General features: G+C 34.0%; 1 protein-coding gene across 3 annotated transcripts in view; it reads right to left on the bottom strand.

The window, feature by feature from the left end:
* Positions 1-12,780, bottom strand: part of CSMD3 (CUB and Sushi multiple domains 3) — a 1,193,315-nt gene that overhangs the window by 249,438 nt on the left and 931,097 nt on the right. For all 3 annotated transcript variants that reach the window (XM_024129404.1, XM_024129405.1, XM_028500327.1), the window contains one exon: positions 7,093-7,287. In XM_024129404.1, the coding sequence (XP_023985172.1) occupies positions 7,093-7,287 (195 nt within the window). The remainder of the gene's footprint in view (positions 1-7,092; positions 7,288-12,780) is intronic.

The following is a 12,780-nucleotide window of genomic DNA, read 5'->3' as shown; positions in this document are numbered from 1 at the left end:
GGGATCCTCCCGGACCGGGGCACGAACCCGCGTCCCCCGAATCGGCAGGCGGACTCCCAACCACCGCGCCACCAGGGAAGCCCCTGTTTACTCTTGCTTCTACATTTTTATATATGTTGAACCCTAGGTGTGAAATATACGATCTCCTCATGCCTTGTGTCTCACCTGGTTCCATCTTAATTATACTTTTAAAACTCAGTTCATGTATCACTTTCATAAGGAAGACTTCCCTGATCTCTCTTTGTAACTAGGTCAGAGGCACCTCCATGCTGCTCTTATGATACTCTACTTTTATTTCTAGCAATGTACCTTCTCTGTCTGTATCTCATCAGATTGTAAACTCTGCAGGGGGAAGGACTATATTGAATTCATGTCTTTATCCCTAATAGTTAGTACAGGACCAGGTATACAGATACACCTAAACACCTGAAAAAAAGGAATGAATGATACTCTCTCTTTAGAATAATAGGTAAACTAGTGATTCTTTAACAGTCCAAATACATTTATTCTTAGGGTCTTAGCATTATAATTATATATTATTTGGGTGCTCACTGTAGGCTACAGCAATAGAAAAGATCGAGAACATTGCATTGGTCCAGTTACAGAATAAAAAATCATGGCAATGTACGGCATGGTGACTATAGTTAATACTACTGTATTGCATACATAAAAGTTGCCAAGAGAATAGATCTTAAAAGTCCTCATCACAAGAAAAAAAAATTGTATATACGTATGGTGACAAATATTAACTAGACGTACTGTGGTGATCATTTTATTTTTATTTTATTTTTTTTGTGTGTGGTATGCGGGCCTCCCTCTGCTGTGGCCTCTCCCGTTGCGGAGCACAGGCTCCGGACGCGCAGGCCCAGCGGCCATGGCTCACGGGCCCAGCCGCTCCGCGGCATGTGGGATCCTCCCGGACCGGGGCGCAAACCCGGTTCCCCTGCATCGGCAGGCAGACGCGCAACCACTGCGCCACCAGGGAAGCCCGTGTGGTGATCATTTTACAATACATATAAATATCAAACCATTATTTGTATACCTGAAACTAGTTTAATGTTACATGTCAATTATGCCTCAATCAATCAATCAACAAAATTACTGCATTGGTACTGTGGCCAGTATTCCCAAATTTAATGATTTACACATCAGAGATATCTTTACCCAGGATATACTGTTTCAATTTTAGATACATTGATTTCATCCTGGGAGCTTTGGGGAGTCAGGAGAAAGTAAATAGAAATGGCTTTTCTACTAAAAAGACAAGTGATCATATGCCTACAAGAAGTGAAAAAGCTAGCCAGCCAGAGAGCTGGGGAAAAAGCTTTAGGCAGAAAGGACAAGGAGTGCAAAAGCCCTGAGGCAGAAGTGTGATGAGTGCTTTGAAGAACCATCCAGGAGGACAGTGTGGCTCAAAGAATAAAGTAAAAAGGGAAAATATTTAGAGAGGTCAGGTTCTACATAGGTAGATTAAGTAGAGCTTTATATTATATGATCGTTGGCATTTATTCAGATTTAGGAAGCACTGATAGATTTTGAGTAAATATGTGATATAATGTGATGTATGGTTTAACAATTACTTTGCTGTGTTCAGAAGAGACTGCATGGGGAAACAAGAAAATGAGAGAAACTAGTTAGGAGAGAGGTTAAGAGGTAAGGGATGACTGATGCCCTAGATCAGGGTAGAGATGTATTTATATAAACAAATGGAATACCATTAGGTGAAATAAATCAAGTAATGAATATTAAGGGAAAATATGGATTCTGTCACCATTTGTGTTTTAATACATTTACCTAATATTGAATCAGATCATGGATAAGAATGCTATATGACTTCTGTTTTAATCCAGTATGTCTATAGATAAAATATCTCAGGGTTTCAACAGATATGAAAAATATCTGTATGAAAAATAAGAGAGAAGAAATTATTTTCCAAACACAATTTTTTTTTAATCACAAAGTGAATTGCAGGTACAGATATCCTGTTCTGCCATCATTTAATATATGTGACATTCTCATGAGATCAACTGCAGGATTTCTCAACATTGAGAAGGACCTACGACAGGATGCTATCATTTTGGATCTACTTCTGACAAATATAATCTCGCAGTGTCCAACATAAGCTCTTAAAAATATTTTCTTCAGATTTAAAGTGTACACTTAATCCTGAACCATGATAAAAATCTATCTTCTGAAACAGACTGACTCTGTAAGTTCTTAGGGTTCAGATCAGGTAAAATAATTTTACTAAGAGCCTTCTTGTAGAAATTGATGTCCTGCATGTTAAAGAGTAACATGTAGCCCAAGATTTCATGAGCTTATGGTGTTCTGGGGGGGGGACTAAAGCAACATTACAAGAAATAACTTAAATAAATAAATAGATAAATAAATAAATAAATATTTCCTTATTTTGGCACTTAAGGATCACAGTCTAATAACCAACTCCCTACTCATATACTCTGCAACAAAGGCTACCAGTCAGTCAAAATTTCCTGCTCCCATTATCAGAGACTTTTGTCAGGATTCCTTCTATGGGGTAAGACTTAGCATGAAAAGCAGCAAAGACTGGCAACCTAATTCTCAAACATTGATGAAATTATAAATAGTGGCATAAGCAAATTAATACATGACAAAGGAAATTACTAGAATAACCAAAAATAATATAACTCAAACACTGAAGAGAGGAGCTGTGGATGTGACATAACTATTTATCTTTTATATCAGGGAATCAATAGATATTGTCTAATATTGGTAAATCAAGGAACAGAGCTTCATGTTATGTAGAGTCACAGAGAGGGCCATCAGAGCAATTAAAATAGAAATTATTAGAAAACTCAGCTGAGGAACAGGAGAATAGAGAGGGGTAGGGCAAATGAACATTGGTTTATATTGCTTTAAATGGTACACTTCTCTGTATTATTTTCTTAGTTATCATATGCACATTTTACTTTGATTAAAAAATACAAAATTTATCTTAAAAGGAATTTATGCTTATAAAGAACAAACCCTTCTAGCTCTACTGCACATGATTTACGCACTAATTTTGACTTTTAAAGTATTAATTTATTAAATCTGAAAGTCAGCGAGTCCTGTATATTTTGGATTTCTGTATAATCACCATGAGGGAAAACAAATAGATGCATATGAATCTGATCAAGAAACTAAAATGTATTAAGCTCTCCTTAGTGTGTAACAGTAACAGCCACAGGACTAAACACTTTAAATAAGTTATTTAAAATAATTCTCCCAACAAACTTGCAAATTACACAATATTATCTCATGCTTAGATATGCAAAATAAATACATTGAACAAGGTCACATAGTTGACCCAGGCTTTTTCCTTGTTTTAAAATCATTGTTTAGAGTTAAATATATCTAGTTCTAAAAAATGGGCTTTCCCTTTCTCTCTGCTATACTAGAAATTGTCAGTTATGGTCATATGTTTATAATGAATGTACCTTAAATTTTTTTTTAATAGCTTAAAGCATGCATTGAATAACTTCTGATTTTTATATCTTGGCATTATGACTAAAAGTCTGATGATATCCATTGTAAGTGATAGTAAAAATTATTCTCTTTTAGGAAATTTTAAAATATCAACTCCTGTGCTATTTTCAGGAATGAGTGAATGTGTATTCATATAATAACATTAATAAATTAGATTTAATTAATATTGAAATGACAAAAATGTACTAGTTCATCTAAAACATAACATACAATGCAAAGTGCAATGCATGTTTTCCAGTGATATGCTTCTCTTAGAACATTGTGTTAAAAATCACATGTATTAATATGCCAGTATTTGCTAGGAACTTTACTAGGCCCTCTGCATGTATTGTGATTAATAACTTAATCTTCACAATAATCTATTGAGTTAATAACTATTATCTGGCTTTAAAGATTTAAAAATCAAGGTTCAGCTTGCTTCAGGTTATAGATACAGTAAGAGGACATGAACTCAGGTCTGCTCTTCCCTCCAAATTGTCTGTAGATGCTACTGTTCAACCAACATGAAATATACTTAACTGGGCTATAATTGACCCGCGAAACATTGGAAATATTGGAAAGACATAGGATTACCTTAGGCGAGCATTTTATTTGTGAATGCAATATATTTTGGAGCTCCTGCCTTTCCCACCTAAGTCACTGAAGTCTACCTATTTAATTATTTATTCCAGGGATAAACACTTATCTTCTTGATCTGTAGTTTTCGGTATTCTTTGATTTTTTTCCCCATTAGATTTTTTATTATTTCTTGTCTGGCTCCTGGAAATTTTCTATGGTTTCTTAATGATTACTGACAGTAAACTGTGAAAAGTGTTTTTCTAAGTTTAGTACGCTTTTCTGCCTATAAACAGATTTCTCCTTTGTATGGCTCTAAATTCTAAGATAATAAATCACTTTTTCTCTTACATTTCCTATAAACTTCCAGGTCGTCAATTACTTTTTTCTCTTTGTCAGGATTAAATCCAAAGTAATTATTTCTCTTTTTATTCCCTCTAACTTCTGAGAGATGAAATCATTAATTCAAGTCAAGAATTAACCAATTGTTCTGATATTAATAGAATGACCATTTAGTAACTACCTATCTTTTCTTAATTTCTTATAACAACATTTTGGAGCAAAGATTTCAATTATCCATGTTTTACAAATGAGAGACGATAAGCTTAGAGAGGTTAAATAACTTGTGTAACTCAGAAATCACACACATATAATTCAAATGGGTGAATACATTATATAACTAAGAAAAATTACCATGTGTATTAGACCCCAAAAATCTAAACTTTTAATCATCAGATCAGAGTTTCTGGTTTTTCCTGTTCCACTGAAATTTACAGTAATACATACACTTTATATCATTGCAAACATATACATACACACCTACATGCACACACACTCAAATATGGGTATATATTTATTTATGGCACTTTATTTATCTCTGTATATATAACTGAAAATAGTTCCACAAAACAATATCCTTATTACATTCTTTGAATTATAATGTTTTTGTCTTTATCTTTTATTTTATTTTATTCAATTTTATATCAATTATAAAAATGCTAGTCACAATCCAGTGAATTGATTTTATGACTCACTGGTGGTGACTCATAGTTTGGAAAATCTGCCCTGAATGATATCATTCCCATGGCAATTTTGTACAATGCATTAGGATCATTCAACTGACTAGGGAGTCTGTGGTAACTTCCCATGGTGATATCATTGTTTCTCCTTACTAAACTGTATTTTGCACTGTATCTCTATCTTCAATAATAAACAGTTATAAAAGAAAGACAAATATCATATGATATCATTTATATGTGGAATCTTTAAAAAGGGTACAAATGAACTTATCTACAAAAAATAGAGTCACAGATGTAGAAAACAAACTTATGGTTACCAGGGGATAAGTGGGGGAGGGATAAATTGGGAGAATGGGATTGACATATACTCAGTACTATATATAAAATAGGTAACTAATAAGGACCTACTATATAGCACAGTGAACTCAGTACTCTGTAATGGCCTATATGGGAAAAGAATCTAAAAAAGAGTGGACATATGTATATGTATAACTGATTCACTAGCAAGAGTGAAACTCCTAATAAGATGATAGTGCTTATTAGCAAAGTTGATTGCAATGGGATATCAATTAAAAAGACATATAAATGAAAAGCCAAAGATTTGAGGATTCAATACAATTGTTAAACATCACATGACTTTTAGATTTGTCAAAATCCTTAATTTTGATACGCTGCACATTTCATCTTCAAAATGAAAACAAAAAACAAAAATTTGGTTTTCTAGCAAAAAAAAAAGAGTTATGTATAAGCATGTGATTTTTGAACATGCAGTATTAGGCTTTTACTAGTAAAATTGTTTTATTTAGTTACAATACCTATCTCCAAGAGCTTGAAATTAAAATTACCGGGTCTGCAACTGAGTTGTATGTAACTTTCCTTGAGAATGACTTGTTTTTCATTAAAATAATTTTTAAACCACTCTGTGTTCCACTTCTGTGTAACACTCTGATATGGGTTTTTGGAAAGGCCACAAGAAACCAGCTTTATGAAGTGGTGGATTGGCCCTTATTTTGGAAAATCCTCCAGTTATTTATCCAGAAATATACATCCATGAATTTCTGAACCATCATCATTAAGACCTGCTTCATTGTTAACTGGGGACTCCCACAGTTTCCCTTCTTTTGTCCACTAGGTCATCTGTTCAAAACCATTTTAAAAGGGCTGCTCATTTATTGTGGCTAACTGCTTAGCAAATTCCATATCCCAAGTGAAGGTGATGTTTCTGTTTCAGGTGCCTCTTTTAACTGCCTTAATCTCAAAGATATTAAGTCTCTTCTTGAATATATTTTTCCTAAGATTTTTTTCTAAGATAAGTGATCTTCTCCTGGCTATGATCATTGTCAGATCCTTCAGCGCACTGAAACTGATGTACTGGTCTTGTAGTAACCCTAGCTTTAGCAGATCTGGCAACGCTCACATCTGATATTATGTTACTGAAACTAATTTTGGGTATTTTTCCATCTTTTTGTGCCCTTGGGTCTTCCTCATGCTGCTGGAGCTGCCTGAGTAGCTCCAATTTGGTCATTGTATTTAGACAACCTATTCTTAGGAGAAATGTCTATTTTTCTATATCCCTATTTCAGGTAAAGATTTATCACTGATTTTTGATAATATTTGTTATTGCATTTATTTACTTTTGTTGAAATGTCAGTTTCAGTGTGTCTGTTCCTCATTTACTCAGTCAGTATTTCCTGAGTACCTGAAGTTTCAGGTACTCCTTGAAATCCTGAGGGCACACAAATGAACAGAACAGGCAATATCCCTGCTCTCAGAGAGCTGGCCTACCATAATGTGCACATTGCTTTAGAGACACCTGGGAATACGAGCATTTTTTCAAAACCATTTCTTTACAGAATCCAATTTTAAAATCCTTGATAAAATCTCTGCATTGCCTATACCACACTTGTAGATTGTGTTTTAAATGGTTGATTTTTAAAAAAAACAGAAGTGGGTTTAAACATTTCTTGATTCTTTCTAATAATAAAAACTCAGACAAAAAGTATTTTCTTACCATGACAACTTGGTAAGGCTCTATTCCATCCAGGTCTTCCATCATCTCCTATGATACAGGTGAGTGTTGAATAACCTTGAAGAACATAACCAGCATCGCAGTAATAGGTGACTGTTGACCCTAATTTATAATCCATTCCAAGTCTGGTGCCATTCATTATGTTGCCTGGATCAAAGCAGGACTCTCGGAGTTTTGCTGTAAAACAATGTTGATATAAAATTATTTTAAAATACAATATTCTATGAAACTTTTAATATTTCTTCATTTCTACCTCTAGATAAACAGAAAGCACCAACACCCTTTCTGCCTCTGTTTGAGGGCTCAAAGTACAAAGTAGTCCTTAACCATATCTGACGTTTTGCTAATTCACATTGATTAGTAAAAGATAAAATTCTTCATTGGTCTTTTCATTAAAATCAGTATCTAATATTTATAGTCAAACAGGGTTTTGTGGTTTATTATAAATTATGTGCTATAATCCATGCATAAGTATCTTAAATGAATTATTTTAGAAAAGAACTTATTTCTTTATTTAATATTTCATTATTTAAAAGATCTTCCCCCCAAATTATGTACACTCATTCCGTGTGACTGAACGTAGATACAGTACTACTGCCTATGTTGATCTCAGTTCATCACTAGGAAGAAAGGAAAAGCCCCTATGTCTCTGCCCTGATACCATTTCTCTTAACCTACCTCATTCCCCACATTTCTGTCAGAGGTCTCCCCATTAAAACAGAGTAACATAATCTTTATAATATCCAAACCATTATCTTTTTGGACAGAGAGTCTATGTCAAAGCCAAGAACTTTCAAAGCTAATAGTAACAGACAAATTGAAAAGTAAAGTCCATTCACAACAAAGAACTGTTTTCTGTGGACCCAGGTAGTAAACTAGAGAGACTGAGAGAATATTTTGAAAATAGGTAGAGAAACAGATTAGTTCATCCATTTTGGTAAATAAGTAGTAGAACACTGTGTTGTTAACAGATCTGGGTAACACCTTAATATTTCCATTTTATTATTATTATAGATTACTTAAGAAATAAGAGAGATGAGCAATGTAAGGGCCATCACAAATTCAAGACAACAAATGTGATTTTCTACTTTAGAATTTATATTAATGGGAATTCAGGAGGTGGGTGTATCTTTGGATAGGACTCGTGGAATCACTGGAATTTAAGTCAACAATATCTTGGTGTTCGGCTATTACAGAAATCATATTGTTATAATATATCAAAATCTGATTTATTTTAACAGAAAAAATATTTTTATTCCATTCATTAAAGTTTGCAGAGTTCAAAGTGCTTCAACATTTATAGGAAATGATGAGAAATGTACGCTTTAGGAAAAAATACTTCACAAGACTTCTCTGAATTCAACTAAAGAGAAAGTGGTGGGGGACTCTCCTGGTGGCGCAGTGGTTGAGAATCCGCCTGCCAATGCAGGGGACATGGGTTCGAGCCCTGGTCCGGGAAGATCCCACATGCCGCGGAGCAACCAAGCCCGTGTGCCACAACTGCTGAGCCTGTGCTCTAGAGCCCACGAGCCACAACTACTGAAGCCCTGGCGCCTAGAGCTGGTGCTCCGCAACAGGAGAAGCCACCATAATGAGAAGCATGCGCACCTCGGCGAAGAGTAGCCCCTGCTCGCCACACCTAGAGAAAGCCCGTGTGCAGCAACGAAGACCCAACACAGCCAAAAAAAAAGAGGAAATTGTGGAAACAAACATTTACATGATTTTAATATTTAGAATACCAGAGGAATGAAAAACGTCCACTTTCTTTCCTTCCTTCCTTCTTTCCAACAAATACTTAAGAGCCCATTATCCAACTAACACCGGAAATACAGCAGTGGACAATGAAAAAATATTCTAGCCCTCATGGCTTTTACAGTCTATAAAGAAAATAACTAAATAAATACTTGTGATTGTGATGTGTGTTGCATAAGGAGAAGCATTCAGAACCTTCCTGAAGAACTGACATCTAACCTGAGCATTGAGCGATAATGAGCTGACTAGGTGACAGGGAGATGAGAGACATGAAGGGAAGAAGTTGTACTAGAGCTTGTAAATCAGATAAACCTGATTTCTGAGCTTCACTCCAAAACTAAATAACTTGATCTCCCAAAGGCGTGTACACGCACGCATACACCCACAAGCACAAGAAATTTGTATCCCATATATCGTATTCAGATTTCAATAAAAAATTGCTCCCCAGCCCAAGGAATTATATTTCTTCCCAGATAAAATATGCATGTGATACTATTTTAAGGAAAGAACCAGTAGGCTCTCTGGTCACTAAGAATGAGGATTTGGTGTTGCAGAGGTTGGTTTTTTTAATTTTTAGGAATAAAACCTGACATTGATCCTTTTCTTAAATAAACAGGAAAACACAATGTAATTTTTAGGCAGAACAGCAACCTAACACTTAACAGCTGTCCTTCATGAAACTGAACTAAATCCCTTGAGGGAAAAGGAAGGATTGAAATTACTATTTAAAAGGATTGATCTCTTTGACAAGTCTAACTGCCTAACATTCATCTTTTGAAAAGTTTGCTTTTTTCCTTCTTTAAAGTTTTCCCCAAATTTTCAGTGACATATCAGTGAATCTGTAATATAATACAAACCTCCTACTTTTTGAGGAAAGGGAAACATGGTTGACAAATTTAAAATATTGCTTCTGTAACAATTTTATATTGCTAGCCTCATTTTGAGAGTATTCATTTATCTCATTATTATGGTTACATACTGCTTTAAATCCTTGGTGAATAGCTTTCTATGAATAATACTGCCCTTGTTTATTTCCCTGTATGCCATAGCAATTACATCTGGAAATTTTGAGAACATCTGGAGAATCCTTATATAAAGGTCTAGGAAGCAGATGGAAAGATGATTTTAGTTTTAGAAAAAAAATGTGAGGCAGACAGGTTGATAGTATTTTAATGAATAATTAATTTAATAAAATAATTTATTTTATGAATAATTCATTTTATGAATCATTAAATTTTATGAATAATAGTAGTTTGCCTACTGAATAGATCCCAGGTAAAAGAGTCCCTTGCTTTATATTCTCCAAATAAAGCACATTAGATGATGTCTGCTGGAAGACAGAAGTGATCAAAAGCAATAGAGCTTATATCTTAGCTATGGATTTGTTTTTCATCTTTACAAAAAAATTATTTTTCAGAAGTTTTTCCACATGAAATTGAAGTATTGTAAATGCTTATTTTAATGAAAAAGTTTGACATTAGAACGCTGAAAAATGTGTCTTGAAGAAGATCCAAGGGGAAAAATTAAAGCTTTACTATGTTCTTATTTTCATTTTATTAATAAAGACTTACAGATGTTATTATAATAAGGATAATATCTATATCATTATGAAATTTTTATCATATTTTGCATCAGGCATGACAATAATTAAATAATGTTTGTTCAATTCACACTTAATGATTTATTTATAAATACATCTATTTTTCTGGTCTAATAAGAACCATAAATATTTTTACTGTTAAAGTTTAGTCTTCAATAAACTTCAAAGTTTATTCCCACTTATAGGTATATACTCATGAAGGGACCATTATTATGAAGAGTGTTATTCTGTGGATAATAAGTTATACATTATTTTTATTTTTGAGAAGTGACCAGACTATATAATATTCAACTGCCTTTCATTTCCAGAATAGAGCAGATGGGCATATACCTTCTAGCATGAGTTCAGCAACTCCCAGAGCTAAACTCCCTTCAAGGTGTGTATGCATTGTAGTCCCCTCATATGATCATAATAAGTCCCGAGAGGCTCTCTTTATTGGCAGACCCATAGTTCACAGAGGGCCAGATTTCCCAAGGTGCTTTTTGAAAATAAATATAAATCACACATGTATCTCTTCTATTTTGGAAAACATTGCTAAAATGTAAATTAAACAATTGGTGCAAAACACCTCAGGGTAAGGCTGAAATATAATAGGTTCTCTGTGAAAAGATGTATCTTACCTTAAATTCATATGTTAATTTAGAAAGTAACTTATGATACGTTAAGGTTCGTGGAGAAGGTGGCTAACTTATGCTGTATATAAACAACCATTGTTAAGTCTTCCACTGTAGATTTTTGGTGCATATAAATTGACATCCCCTATCAGCTAAAACACCAGCTGCCAGGAGGTCCCCTTCAGTAGCACAAGACTGTATATATTCTCTCTCCTTCATGTAAATAATATATTTTGTTAAAATAATATAGATATCACTACTATGAGTCACATTTATTAAATATTATAATTAGAAATATTTAAAACATACTTGACATCATTTAAAATAGCCTTAATACAAAAACAATGCAAAAGAGAGCATTGTTTAAAATAAAATATGTATCCAAGTATGAATTTCTTAATATTGTATCTCATTGAAATTACATTAAGATAAATGGAGACTAGACTGATTTAAACTCTTTGGGGACATTGTTTTCAAGTTAGCAAAACATCTCCCCTTACCTTCAAACGTCTACTTCTTTGCTCCAGTTTACTACTGTCTACAACACTGGAGCATATCCACCATTTGCTTTATGTAAATGTAAAATGGTATTCCTTCTAGAATCCATGTTAGCAAGCTTGTGTATTTGTGATGTTTGACTATAGCATTTGTTCACTGTTCAAATGCTTTGCACAACTACTATGTATTTGCAAACAAACAAATAAGATTCGGTCTATCTTCAAGAGGGAGATGAATAGATAGGTATGAACACAAGCAATGGCAACTATACTCTGGTGTGAGCTCTAATAGAGATATGTGCTGGACCTATGGTTTTTAAAATAAAGACCTACTAATACCATTATTTAGAGCAGGTCAGGACTTAAAAGCTTTACTTTTTCAGTGCTAACAGAAATCAACAGAGTCAAAGTATATAACATGAATTACAAATGACAGAGGAATAGTTTTTACCCTCCAGGACATCCAGTTATATGCCAATTCATTTTGGGGGTGCACATTTTATCTTGAAAATTCGGACGTGTTTGTTTGCCTATGGCAGAAATAAACATAAAGACTACTTTATTAGCTTTAAGGAACTAGACTATTAAAGAGGTAACATTTTTTAAGAAATAGGGAGGTTGATAGGAAAAGACAGACACTGGAGACCCTGAAGTGGGGGATGGAATTTTCCTACAGATGAGAATTTTGAGGGCCAGTCCAGAAAATTAATTAGGTTAGATTTGGAGAGTATCATAAACTCAGCACTAACTTTGTAAAGAAATACCATCTGGAGTATAAAAATAAGACCTCATGAAATTGTAAGTGGGCACTGGTGTAGTAGCTGAGGATGGTGGGGAGTAGTTGTAGGGTCCAAGGAGAAGAATTATAGTTCATGGAATGCTTATGTATTTCTCTCTGCCTGTACTCTTATATTTTTATTTGCCTTTACTCTTATTGGAAGTAATAATTTATGTCATTTTATGCAATTCATTTTAACAATCTGATTCTCAATTTCATCATTTGTAAAATAGGGATAGCAATACTTATCTCATAATGCTATTAGTTAACATATTTTTGCATTTATAAGTGTGTCTGCTAAAGGGAAAGACAGAGATACTATATTGAAAGAGTTAATCATTGTACCTAGAATAAAGTATTACATAATGAGTAATCAATATTGTCCTATTTAAAAAAACATTGCATTGGTGTCCCTTTTCCTATGGCAGC

The sequence above is a fragment of the Physeter macrocephalus genome, chromosome 15 (assembly GCF_002837175.3).
Source record: "Physeter macrocephalus isolate SW-GA chromosome 15, ASM283717v5, whole genome shotgun sequence".
Lineage (NCBI taxonomy): Eukaryota > Metazoa > Chordata > Mammalia > Artiodactyla > Physeteridae > Physeter > Physeter macrocephalus.
The sequence above is the reverse complement of the archived record's forward strand: the minus strand, read 5'-3'. Positions and strand labels throughout refer to the sequence as shown.